The sequence below is a fragment of the Lethenteron reissneri genome, chromosome 14 (assembly GCF_015708825.2).
Source record: "Lethenteron reissneri isolate LAM-NWPU_2019-01 chromosome 14, ASM1570882v1, whole genome shotgun sequence".
Classification (NCBI taxonomy): Eukaryota; Metazoa; Chordata; class Hyperoartia; order Petromyzontiformes; family Petromyzontidae; genus Lethenteron; species Lethenteron reissneri.
In genome coordinates this window covers 42,523-58,970 of record NC_083792.1, presented here as the reverse complement: position 1 = coordinate 58,970, position 16,448 = coordinate 42,523, and the positions used below count along the sequence as shown (strand labels likewise).

The following is a 16,448-nucleotide window of genomic DNA, read 5'->3' as shown; positions in this document are numbered from 1 at the left end:
CAGGAATGTGTTTGCTTAGTAATGACTATGCAGTTAATATCGACTTAAAGCTTTCGTGACTGCAGGAATCCATATTCTTTGAGTCTTTCGGTAAAGTCACGTAGACAGGTTAAAAGAAAAAACTACGTTTCGATCGAAAATAACAAAAAATTACGACGTTTCAATGGAAACGTAGTTTTTTTGTTATTTTCTTTCAACCTATCTTCGTGACTCGTGACTGTATCGAAATACCCCAAAAAATGACTACGCAGGACAGTACATTATATTCCAATATTGAATTATCTGCGTGAACGAGACGAAGATAACATTTATTTATTTTGTTAAAAATAATCGCGACGAAGGTGGGATTCGAACCCACGCGTGCAGAGCACAATGGATTAGCAGTCCATCGCCTTAACCACTCGGCCACCTCGTCTCGTTGGCCGCGCCCCCGCCTCGCGCCACTAATAGGACGAGTTCTGTGTCCACGAGCTCAGAGCAACGCAGAAGATAACTGGGTCCATGTGCGCCTGTGGTGATCCAGAACAGAGACGGAAGAACGTACAAGTATAACCCGTAAAAACAAAGTTTTCACTATAAATCCTTTATATGCGTGGCGGCTAGAGTCCTCTCGTCCTCTGGCTTGAGATGGCTGCCACCTATGGGTCAGATGATTGCATTGCACCATTAAGCAATTGGTAATTAAATATAATATTTTTGTCCTAAAAAGTGTAAAATTTTGGAAAAAAAAATTCACGAACATTAATTGTCACGCACAACGAGTCTGTGTGGAAAATGTCAGCTCGATTGGATCACGGGAAGTGGGTTAAAAAACGACCGAAAGATTTGCACGGTCGTAAGCAAGCAAGCAAGCGAACTTAATATAAAGGATTTAATAAAGACGCAATGCCCCGATCCGCAAATCCGAAGGAGACACCGCGGCGTTCCACTCCGCGGTTTGTCTGGTCTCGACCACCTTGACTGTGACATTGGAGTTATTGCTCTGCCTCGAACATCAACCATACGAAAGGGGCCGTTCATAAATGACGTCACGCACCTAGGGGGGGTCAGAGATTTGTGACGATGTGTGACGAGGGGGGGGGGGGGTTGAGAAATGTGACGTCACATCAAAATGCGCAACTTTAAATAAATATAGACAACGCGTTCTACTTAATTAAATTGACTTTTTAATGAATGTTTCTCCTACAACATCAGAGTGCAGCGCCGCATTAAATACGCACTACAATGACAATAGTTTAAAGCGATTTGAAGCATGTTTTATTTGGGGGGGGGGGGGCAGAGCTTTGTGACGTCATATTTGAGGGGGGGGGGGTCTGACTTTTTGTGACGCCGTGTGACCAGGGGGGGTTCAAAATTCGTCCCAAGTCGTGACGTCATCGCCTACTAATTTATACGAGTGACGTCAAAGCTCACGAAACTAACTTATCAAGTCGTGACGTCATCGCCTACTAATTTATACGAGTGACGTCAAAGCTCACGAAACTAACTTATCAAGTCGTGACGTCATCGCCTACTAATTAATACGAGTGACGCTTTGCCCACGATACGCGACGTCTGCCTGTGACGTCAACCGGCCACGCGCTTACCCCCGTCACGTGACGTCACCGGCGGAAGCAGTAGCGGAAGTGAAGTGCGGCGGGGCGATGAAGGCGTCTTAGAAGAGCGGAGCCGCGTCTCCCGTGCCCGCTCTCTCTCGTTCTCTCTCTCCTCCCCCCCGTTCCTCCTCTCTCCCATCGCTCTCCCATCTCTCCCCCCACCACCACCACCACCCTTCTCTCTCTCCCCAGGGGTCGCGGGGTCGCAGAACCCCGACAAGATCGGAGACCCCCCGGCGCCTACGGCCTAGCGGACAGGCCTCTGCCAGTCGACTGTAAATATCAACAACAGCAGCAGCAGCAGCATTTACACAAATATCAGTGACAACACCTACAGGGACACAATCATAGTAACAACAACAACAGCGACGGTACCAACAGCACCTATAGCAACTACAACATCGTTTATAATTACATTGACAGCAGTAACGATGATTATACAGTAGTAACACAAATACAACCGGCACTCATAGCGATAACTACACGACAACAACAACACTTATGTTGAACACGTAGCTGGCTTTCGCGACCAATATAATAAAGGTTTTTGTGTTAGATCGCGTTAAGTATAAATGTGTCACGTTTTGTGTTTACGTGACAAACCTTACCGGCTGTGTCGGGTGGTGGAGGGTTACGACACAACATTTATACTTAACGCGATCTCACCCAAAAAAATCTGTATTTTAAACAACACGTATGAGAGTAATTAACATTGACAATAACGCTTATTGCCACAGCTTATATGTTTCAAGTTAACTGGTGGCAATAATTGTAATCGCTGTACAAACAATGGTAGTACGAACAGCAGCATAAACATCAATAATAACAGCGATGGTAATAGTACATGGTAACGGCAACGCTACGACGGGTGACAACACAAACAGTACTCGTGAAAACAATATAAGCAAGCTACAGTAACAACGCCAGTCGTAACCTGATCAAGTTATAATTAGCGAATGTACGATAATAGGATTCGCAACGGTAACCCTATTAATAACATAGTCAAATTTAACATCACCAGCAGCAACACTGATTCCAGAAGGAATACAAATACGAAGTCCAACGCTAAAGAAAATACAATATTGTACCATGAATGTCAAACATAACAGTAGCACTAGTCACAACGACAATACTCCTCAACATTAAAACCCAACCATAGCCACTCTAAACACAACTAGAATACAAAAACGACGATTATAACAACAATAATTATTATAATAGTAATACTGTGTTCTATGACGAGCTGTGTGGCGCTGGAGTATTTTGGGCGTAAATCGTTTAAAGTACAGTGGAGCTTTTACAACGTGCAATGTTTACACGACTCAAGGAAGCGTGATTTGTATTAACTTATGGCAGGGGTCGGCAACCTACGGCTCCGGAGCCGCATGCGGCTCTTTACGGGCTGCTTCTTGACGATATGTACGTGTGTACAGTATGTACTCAGATGCATTGCGGCTCTTGAAATACTGAATTTTGTACCGAATTGGAAAGAAATGGCTCTTCTTGTTATTTTGGTTGCCGACCCCTGACTTATGGGAATTTCCAATTCCTCTGGCGGGTTAAAGTTGTGGTTGTCTGTGTGCCAGACAATCGTAACTTGTGTGTGTGTATGTGGGGAGCGGTGGTGTAGCGGTTAGCGCGCTGCGTTACGAACCCGGTGACCAGAGTTCGATTTCCACTCACGGCCAACACCAGTGACGATTATCTGAACCGGTCCTGGGCCTCCCCTAGGTAGACTCGGCCTCATGAGTATCTGGTTCGGTGCGTAAACATCACAACTGGGGAGACAAAGGCGGCCGGGCGTGGTTGCTGGCCACCAACCCCCTCGTGTGCCGTCCCGGCCTTTATAGGTGCTCGCTAACAGCACTGTTAAGGCTATATGGGGGATTTTTGTCTTTTTGTATGTTACTGTTTGTGTGTATGTATGTATCACTACCCTTTTTGTCACTGCCGGTGTTTATCACTGGTGGGGAGCGGTAGTGTAGCCCTTTTGAGTACGAATCGTGATGGATATCTGAACTGGTCCTGGGCCTCCCCGAGGCTGACTCGGCCTCAAATAAGTTCCTGGTGTGATGTGTAAATATCGCCACTTGGTAGACAAAGGTGACCTGGTGTGGTGCTGACCACCCACTCCCTAGGGTTCTGTACCGGTCTTCAAAGTTGCTCACTAACAGCATTTGCCCCAACAGTCTATTAAGGGCTATACGGGGGATCTTTTTCTTTGTGTCGCTGCCGATGTGTGGTTGTGTCCCGGCCCGTATTTGCTTACGTCACTGCCTGTGTGTGATTGCCTGTGTGTCGGTGCCTGTGTGTGTGCTTGTGTCACACCACACGAAGCTCCGGGTCTTATTTGGCCACTGTCATGCCTCTAATGGAACATCTGCTCCACTTTGAAACTTTCAGGTTGGCCTGCCTATGATCCATCCTGGGTTTAACCAGGCTGGATTTGTGAGGAGCTCACATATCCTTGAAAGGTCTGGACATATTCCCATCAGTGAGCTCCTCTGGCAGGCAATGCTGCGTTGGCTGATTCATGTAGCTCACATGCCTAGCCACCAAATGCCCAAGTAGCTAGAGGGGGCTAAACGGGCGCATCACGGGCTGGAGAAAAGATGGACTGATGCAGCACAGGAGGATGTGGAGCAGAGTGCACTTCGTAACGACTGGTATCACCGGTGTCAAGATCGTCCTCTGTGGAGGAGGCCCGTGGGTAGTTGGAGGCAGTCACCCTCCGACAACAGTGGAGGTCAAAGGGACGACACTCGCAACAACGAGCGGAGCGCTGGGCAGCTAAAATGCAGCAAGCTGGCACAGTAGGTGGCCAGTCATCTCAGAAAACCCATAGCAACTGGATCTGTCCTCTAACCTCCTGTCTGTGAGCCTTCGACACTTCACGTGGGCCTGGAGTCCACCTGTCCTGGCACAAGTGCCTTGGTGACGTTACCGCCACTTAGTGGCAAATGGCGGCTATTGTTGTGTTTCATCTGCCTATGGGTAAGGTCACCTGTGTATATTTCACCTGTCTGTGTTTCATTAGTCCGTGGGTGTGTTTCTTGGATGGGTGTGCGTTTCGCGTCTCTCTGGGCGAGGTTTATGTTCACAGATCTCACTCCTGTGCCATCCCACAGAGACAGGCTGGTGGGGGGGATGCGAGGGGGCCTGGGCCCACGTGGGGGGCCTTCCCAGCGTGGGGGACCGCTGTTCATGGGGTACCTGTCGGCCGCCCTGGGTGCCCTGCTCGTGCTCGCACCCAGCCTCGCGTATGCCGCCGTCGTCATCAGCACCCGTGCCGCCAACGTCATCAGCACAGGCGAGGAAACTCACCTGACACCGCCTGACACTGTTGGCACAACCTCATATACCATCAGACAACTGCGGAACACCAGATCGTCACTACCGGTGCTGTTGATGCTATCCAACCTTGCCCTGGCTGCTGCCAGATCCTGTAGTTGTTGCCAACTTGACACCCCACTCTGAAGGCTCCGTTACAAAATCCCACTCGCTGGTTTAGGTCTTCCCCTTAGTTACTAACCTCTGGTTGCCAATCCAATGCCTGTAACTTTCCCTTCTCCACATAGTACATGGTGTCCATCACAACCTCGATATCTACGACACTTTTCCTGCCACACTTCTATTCGGAACTTCCGAGTTGCTTACTTTTCCACATTATTCAATTCCTAGCATCCTTCACACACACCTGTATTCAAAGGCCAGAAGTTGATGTTTTTCTAGTTGCTTTACAAAATTGTAATGACAATATTGTCATTACAGTAAGTCCCCCGGGTTGCGGAACACCCGACTTACGAAAATCCGACCTTAGGGAAATGGTCCCATAAAACATGGACATTTTTTTTATATGCGCAAGTAATGCGGGGCGGTGAGGTTGAATACCGGGGAGTGAGGCGTAAGGCGGGAAGCCGCCTTACGCCTCACTCCAACAAAACGCCACCTTCACGGAGCCCGAGCTTCACTAGGATTACGGTAAATGGAATTTTTTGTAGCGTTACGTAATTTTTTTCCTTTTTGTAGCATTACGTAATTGTTTATTTTCTATGTTTAGAACTTTTTCCCCCATGTTTCTATTGCTAGTTTTCTTCATTTTAAGTTTATTTCACGAGTTATTTACTGGATGTACTTTATTTAACACAATTACGCTGAGGTTGCTTATGTTATCATCTAACAGCGATCGGAGAAGTTTAGGCCCAGCCTAATGCACGATAAACGAACATTCGGAACGGAGCGCTTTCTGTTAACACTTAATATTAAAATGTTTCTCACCACGTTTCGGCCACAACGCAAGCAGCCGTCCTCAGACGCTGTCGCCTCGACAGACCTGGTTTTCACCTGAGGACGGCTACTTGCGTTGTGGCCGAAACGTCGTGAGAGTTATTTTATTATGTTTTATTTTTATTATTTTATTACTTCCCTTCTACGTGACTTTACCGAAAGAACCAAGAAGATGAATCCCTGCAGTCACGAAAGCTTTCAATCGAAGATTCAAATGTTTCGTGGTATTGATAAACAGTTTGATACAATGATAGGCGTTTTCCCCTTTTTTCTAGCAACAAAACTGAAACCTTTTGCAAGGAATCATGCTTACATTAACCACAATACTTGCAGTTAAAATGCAAACAAAAAACAACACTGATAATTTATGCATTGTCCTTGAAACTGATTGGTCCACACCAGAGACAGCTTTCCTTAGAGCCTAGTCTCATAGAGTGTTCGACCAGAGGACGCCAAAAAGGCGTCATCTGGTCGAACACCGTTGTTGGATACAGTCTATGTTCCATTCGTTTAATTATGGGTCGTGTTAGGGTGGATATTCGATTAAATGAAAGAATCGTAGGAAGTGCAGAGCACATGTACAGCTATACGATACAGGTAACGATAGAAAACGGACGACAGCGTGATACGGTACTGAGAGAAAACGAACATAGTAATTGGGTAGGAGAGGCACAACTATTTCCAGCTTTGGGATTCTATCGTTCATTTTGGGGGAAAATTGTTCAGTTTCCGACATACGGAAAATTCGGGTTACAGATTGTTCTCGGAAACCTAACCCTTCCGTAACCCGGGGACTGCTTGTAAATACTAATTCTGCTCCTGCCAAACACGGGAATTCCCCACAAACCAATCTGAAGTTTCTCTTCCTCGTGGGACACACAAGCTTCAGTTCTATTATAACAGTTCTCACAACCTGCTCGTCCGACCTCGGGTGTGATACCAACCGCGGAGGTATCACGCGTCACCTGACACCGCTGGAAACCACATCGCAGCCTTAGCATGTGGCTCAGCAGCAGGGGAGGTCATCGCGCTCATGGTGTCGCATTGGGCCACAGATACAATTACAGTACAGTGTAATCATAGATCTCAATGTCAGTCTGTTCGTCTCTATGTTAGCATGTGTCTCTTACCTATGTGAGTATGTGGATACTCTGTGTCTCTATCGGTGTGTGGGTCTCTGCATGAGACTCTGGGTCTCAGTGCTACTTGAGTCTATGGGTCTCTGTGTGAGCCAATCAAATAAATGCTATACAGACACAGAAGGCTTATTTATTATACAGAGAAAGGCAGTCAGTCATAGGCAGAGAAGAGGAAGGTCTTGAGCCTGGCCTGGCCTGAAGTCAACTGCACAGATGGGTGGGGGAAGGAAGTACCAAACTAGGAAAATGAGCAACCTCCTAGATCTTTTCCTCATGTCCCCTCGTGTCCCCGTGTGTCTCCTGTGTCTCCCGTGTGAGCAGTGGGGATAAAATGCGTTAGTCCTCGCATAGACCATGCGCTGCCAATGGAGACGCTATGGGAGGTCGGTGCGATGCTGGAGGTGCGGTGCTACCCAGGCTACCGCCTGCAACTGCCCACTCGCCACACCGCCCCGGATGTCGCCGCGACTCGCTACCCCGTGTGTCTCGGCAACGGAACCTGGGACTACCAGCCTGTGTGTGCCGGTGAGATGCCGGTGCCAGTGAAGGGTTAGAGTGGCAGGGTGGTGCAGTGGTACCACTCGTGCCTCACAAGCAAGACGGCACTGGTTTCGATTGCTGATCAGGCACCTATCTGTGTGGAGTTTGTATGTCCTCCCCCTGTTCTGCATCAATTTCTCCTAGAATCTCCAGTTTCCTCCCAGGGCTAAACACACACCCACACAATGTAACTGGTATTGGCCAAACATCTCAAAGCTGAAAAATTACCTGCAAATTACTCGCGTAGTAACATCGCCCCTACTTCAAAAACTTGGCAGGACAATCCAGAGTCCTGAGACTCAGTGATACTTTCCTGGAGATACATGCGTACGAAAAATAATCATTATACAGTTGCTGTAGAGTATAGAACTAGCTCTAGACAGAATATGGGCTTATGTACGGAGGCTGCGTTTTTTCTTTGCCAGGTGCCAGGCCATTTGAAACGCGAGTGAACCCTCATTGAATATAAAACAACGGTGATAAAATAAACAATGTTAAGCATGTAAAAACGACAATCGTCATGGCTACATCGCTCCCGTGCATGTTAATACATCGTCGATGCAACGAGAGTGCCATAACGGAACATCCAACCATTTTATATACATATTTTAAAATACCTCGTTAAAAAAGTTTCAAACGCAGATCCTTGGGCACGCTGCCCAGGTGTGTGTGTACCTACATGATACGAGACAAAAGTTCCCATCAACACTTAACAGATAAAATAACATGTTATTCCATCAGCCTCTATCTAGTTACTCTTTGGTTCTTTCGGTAAAGTCACGTAGAAAGAGCGCTTTCTCCTGCGTCAGCAGTTCTCCTGCTGTGTTCGTCTCACCTGATGACGGTTGCTTGTGTTGCGATCGAAACGTCGCGATCTATTAATTTTCTATCTACGGGACTACCGAAAAAACCAAAGAGTATAGATTTCTGCAGTCACGAAAGCTTCAAATCACTCAATCTAGTTATTCTGGAATAATCAATCATTACTTTTAGCAGTGGACAACTCTCGGCTGGTATAACTTCTCTGAGCCTCAACAGGAGGGTCTTGCCTATTAAACCGGAGCTACTGGACGACCTGCTGTTCTTGGCAAGAGCACTCCACAAACAGCACAGCGGGGGGCGGGGGGGGCCCATTCAGCACAGTGCAGATGGCGTAAAACTCAATCCACGCTGGCGTGGTGGTGGGAGCAAGCGATGAGGGTGTTTCGCGTGCAGGAAGGAGCTCGATGGATTGTTACATCACCGCGTGGTCACCGACGGTGATAACTTTGGGAGGCTTCATCCAGTAGTGGATATATCGTGGTTGATAATGATGTCAAGGAAGTGTCTCGCTGGTATGAGTTGCGTACAAGACAAGGGCCATTTGTTTTGATGGTGGTTGCTGTAAAACGGCCACGCACCCCCAGTCGTAAGATTTCATCGCCTGTTTTTTTCTCCTCGCCCGGGGCAGCCGGGGTTTGCGACGGTGCTCAGAGCGCCATCGTCACAGGCCAGGGGTCACAGCTCGGGGCTCCCGGACCCCGTGTCCCGCATGTGTGGTGGCGCTCCTGGGCGAGTTGTTGTCTTGGCGAAGTCGGGTCGGGCGGCGGTGCAGGGAACCCGGCGGTGTGTGACGTCGCAGTTGGGCGGGTTTGTGCAAGAGAGGGGAGAGCGGGGAGGCCGGTCACGCCACATTCCGTGTGGCCTCCCGTCACGTGTACAGTGCGGTCGCCAGTGTGCGCTTTGACGCCGAGACTAGAAAACCCACAAAGGCACAGATTAGTTTACTGATTAAAAACAAAAACTGCGAGTGTGAGGTGTGTTTGTGTGTGTGTCAGTGGGGAGCGGTTGTGTAGCGGTTAGCACACTGCACTACAAAACCAACAGCCCTGGTCCCATTCCTGCTCACGGCTAACATCAGTGATGAATGTATGAACTGGTAATGAGCCTCCCCTGAGTCGACTTAGCCTGAAATTATTACTAGGTGTGGTGTCTTAATTATCACATCTGGGGAGATAAAGGCGGTCGAGCATGACGCTAGCCGCACCACTCCACCTCGCGTGCCTTGCCGGTCTTCATCGGTGCTCACTAACGGTACTTGCCGTAACACGTAGCAGTCTGGTAAAGGCTACAAAGGGATCTTTGTCTCGTGTGTGTGTGTGTGAGTGTAGGCTGTCCGGAGCCGCAGGTGCCTGACAGCTGGGTGAGCGCCAGTGGTGTCACCCCTCCGGCGTACGGTGGTGCGGTGGACATTGAACCGAGGGACGGTCATGAGGTGGTGCAGGTGGGAGGCGGTGGGAGGAGCGTTGGCGGGGTGGAACCGGGACTCAGATATAGTGACCGATAACGCAGGGAAAGGTTTGACAGGGTAATGGGATGATGTGCCGAGAGGTGGATGGGCTGAGCAACTGATGGGTTCACTGATTGAGTAGTGGGTAAGTTGGCTGGCTGATGCAATGACAGGCTGACTGATTGATTGGTGGATGTGTTGACGGGGTGATTGGTTGACAGGTTGATGAGTTGACGGGTGGATTGTAGACTAACAGGCTGACCGGTTTACTCATAGATGGGCTGACTGGTTGACTTGTTGTTAGGTTGACTTGTTGTTAGGTTGACTTGTTGTTAGGTTGACTTGTTGTTAGGTTGACTTGTTGTTAGGTTGACTGGTTGACTTGTTGTTAGGTTGACTGGTTGACTTGTTGTTAGGTTGACTGGTTGACTTGTTGTTAGGTTGACTGGTTGACTGGTTGTTAGGTTGACTGGTTGACTGGTTGACTGGTTGACTTGTTGTTAGGTTGACTTGTTGTTAGGTTGACTTGTTGTTAGGTTGACTGGTTGACTGGTTGACTTGTTGTTAGGTTGACTTGTTGTTAGGTTGACTTGTTGTTAGGTTGACTGGTTGTTAGGTTGACTTGTTGTTAGGTTGACTGGTTGTTAGGTTGACTTGTTGTTAGGTTGACTGGTTGACTTGTTGTTAGGTTGACTGGTTGACTTGTTGTTAGGTTGACTGGTTGACTGGTTGTTAGGTTGACTGGTTGACTGGTTGACTGGTTGACTTGTTGTTAGGTTGACTTGTTGTTAGGTTGACTTGTTGTTAGGTTGACTGGTTGACTGGTTGACTTGTTGTTAGGTTGACTTGTTGTTAGGTTGACTTGTTGTTAGGTTGACTGGTTGTTAGGTTGACTTGTTGTTAGGTTGACTGGTTGTTAGGTTGACTTGTTGTTAGGTTGACTGGTTGACTTGTTGTTAGGTTGACTGGTTGACTTGTTGTTAGGTTGACTGGTTGACTGGTTGTTAGGTTGACTGGTTGACTGGTTGACTGGTTGACTTGTTGTTAGGTTGACTTGTTGTTAGGTTGACTTGTTGTTAGGTTGACTGGTTGACTGGTTGACTTGTTGTTAGGTTGACTTGTTGTTAGGTTGACTTGTTGTTAGGTTGACTGGTTGTTAGGTTGACTTGTTGTTAGGTTGACTGGTTGTTAGGTTGACTTGTTGTTAGGTTGACTGGTTGACTTGTTGTTAGGTTGACTGGTTGACTTGTTGTTAGGTTGACTGGTTGACTGGTTGTTAGGTTGACTGGTTGACTGGTTGACTGGTTGACTTGTTGTTAGGTTGACTTGTTGTTAGGTTGACTTGTTGTTAGGTTGACTGGTTGACTGGTTGACTTGTTGTTAGGTTGACTTGTTGTTAGGTTGACTTGTTGTTAGGTTGACTGGTTGTTAGGTTGACTTGTTGTTAGGTTGACTGGTTGACTTGTTGTTAGGTTGACTGGTTGACTGGTTGTTAGGTTGACTGGTTGACTGGTTGTTAGGTTGACTTGTTGTTAGGTTGACTTGTTGTTAGGTTGACTTGTTGTTAGGTTGACTGGTTGACTTGTTGTTAGGTTGACTGGTTGACTGGTTGTTAGGTTGACTGGTTGTTAGGTTGACTGGTTGACTTGTTGTTAGGTTGACTGGTTGTTAGGTTGACTTGTTGTTAGGTTGACTGGTTGACTTGTTGTTAGGTTGACTGGTTGACTGGTTGTTAGGTTGACTGGTTGACTGGTTGTTAGGTTGACTTGTTGTTAGGTTGACTTGTTGTTAGGTTGACTTGTTGTTAGGTTGACTGGTTGACTGGTTGAGTGAAATGTTTGACTAGTTGACTCTGTGAATGGCTGGATTGCTGTTGCCAGGCGGACGTGGGGGACATGCAGCAGTTTCCGGTGGGCTCAACGCTGGCGTTCTCATGCTACCCGGGCTACGTGCTGCAGGGCGCACGCTCCATCTCCTGCACAGAGGCGCTCAGCTGGTCCGCACGCCCTCCACAGTGCCTCGTCTCCCAGTGTGAGTAGTGGGGAGGGCTGGGAGAGTGAGGAAGGGAGCAGAAGGGAAAATTGGAGAAACTGGGGGAAGAGAGAAATGGGGGTAGAAGTGGGTGAGAGGGATAGAGAGTGGGAGAGAGAAACGTGCCTCGTCTCTCGGTGTGAGTGGAGAGAGTGAAAGAGAGTGCAGGATAGAGAGCGAGGAAGAGGATAGACGAGAGAATCGTGGGGGGCAGAGTCGGGGAGTGACGTCAGAGCCTCACAGTGGAAGTGAGAGCAAGAGAGAGAGAGCAGGATAGTGAGGCTGTGGGAGAGAGCTGGAGAGATAGTGGAGCAGAGAAAGGAGCTGAGAGAGGAGCCGGTGAGATATGGCTTCGGATTGGGGAGGCCTTCATGCAGCAGTGGATTCATCATGGTAGGTGATATTGCAGTGTTGTAATGGTGCCATCATGTGCATACCTGTGTGTGTGGTGTGTATGCCTGGTGTGTGTGGAGTGTATGATCGGTGTGTGTGGAGTGTATGTGTGTGTGGTGTGTATGACCGGTGTGTGTGGGGTGTGTGGTGTGTATGACCGGTGTGTGTGGGGTGTGTGGTTTGTATGGTGTGTATGCCCGGTGTGTGTGTGGTGTGTATGGTGTGTGTGTGTGTGTGGTGTGTATGACCGGTGTGTGTGGGGGGTGTGTGTGGTGTGTATGACCGGTGTGTGTGGGGTGTGTGGTGTGTATGACCGGTGTGTGTGTGGTGTGTATGACCGGTGTGTGTGTGGTGTGTATGACCGGTGTGTGTGTGGTGTGTATGACCGGTGTGTGTGGGGTGTGTGTGTGTGTGGTGTGTATGCCCGCTGTGCAGTCTGTGAGGTGCCCACGCGGCCGCCCCACGGTAGCTTCCTGTGCCACCCCGGCCCGTGCGACCGCTACGTGGGGAACACGGTGGTGGAGTACTATTGCGACGCAGGCTTCACCCTCAAGGGGGAGTACCGCTTCATCACGTGCCACAAGGGCGTGTGGTCGCCCCCGCTTGAAGTCGCCTGCGTGCCCGACTCGGGTCAGTGCTGCTCATGGCCCCGCGCCGGTGCCTTCAACATAACACGAGCCCCTAACACTAATGCCTAGAATCGCACTAGCCCTATCCCTAACCTTAACCCTACTCCTCCTATCACTTATCCTTACTGAATGCTAACCCATAACACTAACCACACTGAAATTGACCTTAATCCAAACATCTATTAACAGATCACCCTGAATGATCCCAACCTGAGTTGATTCTCGGCCACCAAAAACATCAGTGGCGAGTAATAATTGAACCAGTCCTTAGCCTCCGCTTCACGAAGCCGCGCTGACCAGCGTGGTGAAGTATGGTCAAACAACTCCGATGGCTGACACAGTGTGGGGAAGTTTTCATTCAGAAGGGGACTGGCAAAGGGCTGTCAATTTTATCTCCCCTCTATCGAAGCTCCCAGGAAACCTTTGCTCAGTGGAAGATCGCTCATTCTCCTCTGCTGTCCCCACAGTCTGGAATTCCCTTCCCCCATTCGTCCGTGCTATCGACTCCCTGTTCAAGTCTCGACTGAAGACCTTCCTCTTCTCCTTTGCCTGACTGACTGCCTCTTTCTCTCTAGTATAAATATGCCTGCTGTGTCTGTGCAGCATCTTCTAATGCGATCAATTTTCCATACTATAGATAGCCATAGACTCACAGACCCGTAGACGCACATATAGACCTATTGAGTGACACGGAGACCTGTAACTGAGACCTGCATCTGATTGCCTTCATAATATAAGCATGCACCCCGTGTCTGTGCGGTGTGTTGAGATGCAGTCACATTAGACGTGTTATAAGTCCACATTGTGTTGTATTCTACTTACCCACTGAATTCCAATTGTGTCCACCCCCACGTGTCCACCCTGCGTGTCACGTGTCCACAACGAGTAGCGGACCCAGGTAACGCCCGTGGCGACAAGTCGCTGACGTCGCCGTGGGCGATCGTTGCCGCGACGGCGAGCTCCGTCGTCATGGTACTGCTGCTCATTGTTGTCCTCGTCATGCTGCAACCTCGACTGAAGAGCCTGCGGCATGCACGGTGAGCAATGGCCACGAGGTGTGGGGAGCTAGGATCTGGTGTGGAGAGGGGCGATGGGGTGTGGGGAGGGGTGGCAAGGTGTGGGGATGGGTAATAGGGTGCAGGGAGGTGTGGAGAAGGCCTACGATTTGGGGGATGGGACGACGAGGTGTGGAGAGGATTGGCGAGGTATGTGGAGGGATGAGTACTTGGTGCGGTGTGTAAACATCAGCACTGGGGAGACAAAGGCGGCCAGGCATGGTGATGGCCACACCACTCCTTTGTGTGCCGTGTTGGCCTTCGTAAGTGCTCGTGAACAGCACTTTGTCCAATGGTTTTGAAATGCTAAACAGTATCTTTGTTTTGTGTATATGCGTGTGCACGTGCAGTCGTGAGCGCGGCATATCGGGCTCCGGCGCCACGCTGTTGGTGGATGGCGTCCCCGTCTCCCTCCCCTCCTACGACGAGGCCACTGGGGCCTCCGCTCTGAGCTCCCCACTCGAGACGTCCGGGGTAATCCCAGGGGCACCCCTCTCCCCGGCACAGCCCCCCACCCTGCTACTTCTACACCAGCAGCAGCAGCAGGCGCCCGCGATCCCCGGAACCCTGCTGCTTACGGGGATTGGCCCGGCGGGGTCCCCGCACGCCGCCGACAGGCGTCAGGGGCCGTCCGCGGAGGCGGGGGTCTGCGCCGCACCGGCGGGGGTCGCGTTTTCGGACGGTGACGGAAGCGAGGACGGCACCGGCAGTCTACTGTCCATGTCTCTGGCGGCCTGCGCCGAGGGTGAGTGGTGCGGTGGGTGCCGTGTGGCGTGGAGTGGTGGGGTGCCGTGTGGAGTGGTGCGGTGGGGTGGGGTGCCGTGTGGAGTGGTGTGGTGGGGTGCCGTGTGGAGTGGTGCGGTGGGGTGCCGTGTGAAGAGGTGTGGTGGGGTGCTGTGTGGTGCGGTGGGGTGCCGTGTGGCGTGGAGTGGTGCGGTGGGGTGCCGTGTGGAGTGGTGGGGTGGGGTGCCGTGTGGCGTGGTGCGGTGGAGTGGGGTGCTGTGTGGCGTGGAGTGGTGCGGTGGGGTGCCGTGTGGAGTGGTGGGGTGGAGTGTTGTGTGGCGTGGAGTGGTGCGGTGGGGTGCCGTGTGGTGTGGTGGAGTGCCGTGTGGCGTGGAGCGGTGGGGTGCCGTGTGGAGTGGTGTGGTGGGGTGGGGTGCCGTGTGGAGTGGTGCGGTGGGGTGGGGTGCTGTGTGGCGTGGAGTGGTGTGGCGTGTTGTGATGCTGCGGGGGGAGGGGGTGTGTTGGTGTGTGTTATGATATGGTGTGGAGGGTGCTGTGATGTGTATCGTGGTGTGTGTAAAGCGGCAGTGTGATGTGATATGGTGAGGAGTAGTTTGATATGGGGTGGTATGGTGCCGAGTGATATCGTGTGTGATGTGGGTTATGCTGTGGAGTGGTGTGTAGAGTGGCATATAATGATTGTGATGTATACAGATGTGGAGCGGTGCGTGGTGTATAATGTTTGTGAAGCATTACGTATGTGATGCGGAGTATAATGTTTCCATTGTCTGTGTGGTGTGGGCTGCGGTGTGCAGACACTCCACTGCTGGATGAGTGACCTCTCCTGGCTCCGACACCAAAATCTTCACCTCGCGTTCTTTAGGCTGCCAAGGCGGCGCCAATGGGAAGCGCCCCCCCCCCCCCACTCAGACCCTGCCCCCCTCCCCTCTCCAGTTTTAGCTTTTGTTTAAATTTGTTTTTGTTTGTAAATTATAAAATTAAAATGTCGACTTATTTATGGTGTAATGTGTGGAATCAGCAGCGGGTGGTGTGACTTGTATCGGCCTTCTTTACTCTCTTCTGTATTCTCTCATACTCTCCACCCCCCCACCCCTCCCCCCCCCATCGTGCCCCCCTATTTCCCACGTGTTGGGATTGCTGGCGGGGAGGGGGGGGGCTCTGTTGGTTTGGCGTTGGGGGGCGGTGTGTTTATCGTTTATGCGATGGAAGGTGCACGCGCGCGGTGCATGCTTTTAGCTCAGCTTCCTGTTCATTCGATTGCCGTCAGAAGAAGCCAAGGTTTACACTTTACGATTCTTATTAAAAAAAATACAAAAAAAACGGTATTCACGTTAGTTTTACTGTAACAGTCGTGATTGTGAGGAGAAATTCACGTCTGGGTTCTAATAAAGTCATTGGCTGTTTATGCGGTGGCCTTAACATTCACGCGGCTCCGAGGCCCTCCTGTACTCTCGGGGTGCGTGGTACCGGGTTTGTGTCGAACCGGTTGTGTGGTACCGGATATCTTGTACGGGGTGTGTGTCACACCGGGTATGTTGTACCGAGTTTGTTGTACCGGGTGTGTGTCCAAGAATGAGGCTCTCCACCACCTTCGCTTGGAGGTTTGGAGAGCCGTGCCGTGAGTGGTAGTTGGACATGGTAGAGATGGACATTGCCTCAACAAGCCTGCGATCATAAATCACTTGAATTCGATCCAGATAATAACTTGGTGCCATATCTCTTGCTGTCCTTAAGGGAAAGACTGGCGATCTGATCTCTAACCCCTA

At 50.1% G+C, this 16,448-nt stretch overlaps 1 protein-coding gene and 1 non-coding gene across 2 annotated transcripts; one reads left to right on the top strand and one right to left on the bottom strand.

Moving 5' to 3' along the window:
* Window positions 1-333: 333 nt before the first annotated feature.
* TRNAS-GCU (transfer RNA serine (anticodon GCU)) lies at window positions 334-415 on the bottom strand. Its single transcript has one exon. It is a non-coding gene; the product is annotated as a tRNA-Ser (tRNA).
* Window positions 416-1,606: 1,191 nt separating this feature from the next.
* On the top strand, window positions 1,607-16,107 carry LOC133342205 (sushi domain-containing protein 6-like). Its single transcript, XM_061551176.1, has 9 exons — window positions 1,607-1,870; window positions 4,724-4,905; window positions 7,343-7,546; window positions 9,712-9,824; window positions 11,711-11,861; window positions 12,690-12,884; window positions 13,773-13,920; window positions 14,289-14,683; window positions 15,477-16,107. Exons 2-9 carry the CDS (start codon window positions 4,743-4,745, stop codon window positions 15,497-15,499), a joined length of 1,392 nt encoding a protein of 463 aa, XP_061407160.1. The 5' UTR covers window positions 1,607-1,870; window positions 4,724-4,742; the 3' UTR covers window positions 15,500-16,107.
* The last annotated feature ends 341 nt before the right edge of the window (window positions 16,108-16,448 follow it).

Bases quoted from the DNA above. Each gene is read 5' to 3' on its own strand.
- LOC133342205 (XM_061551176.1), top strand. From the start codon at position 4,743: ATGCGAGGGGGCCTGGGCCCACGTGGGGGGCCTTCCCAGCGTGGGGGA. The intron at 13,921-14,288 runs GTGAGCAATGGC...GTGCACGTGCAG, and splicing joins AAGAGCCTGCGGCATGCACG to TCGTGAGCGCGGCATATCGG. The intron at 14,684-15,476 runs GTGAGTGGTGCG...TGCGGTGTGCAG, and splicing joins TCTGGCGGCCTGCGCCGAGG to ACACTCCACTGCTGGATGAG.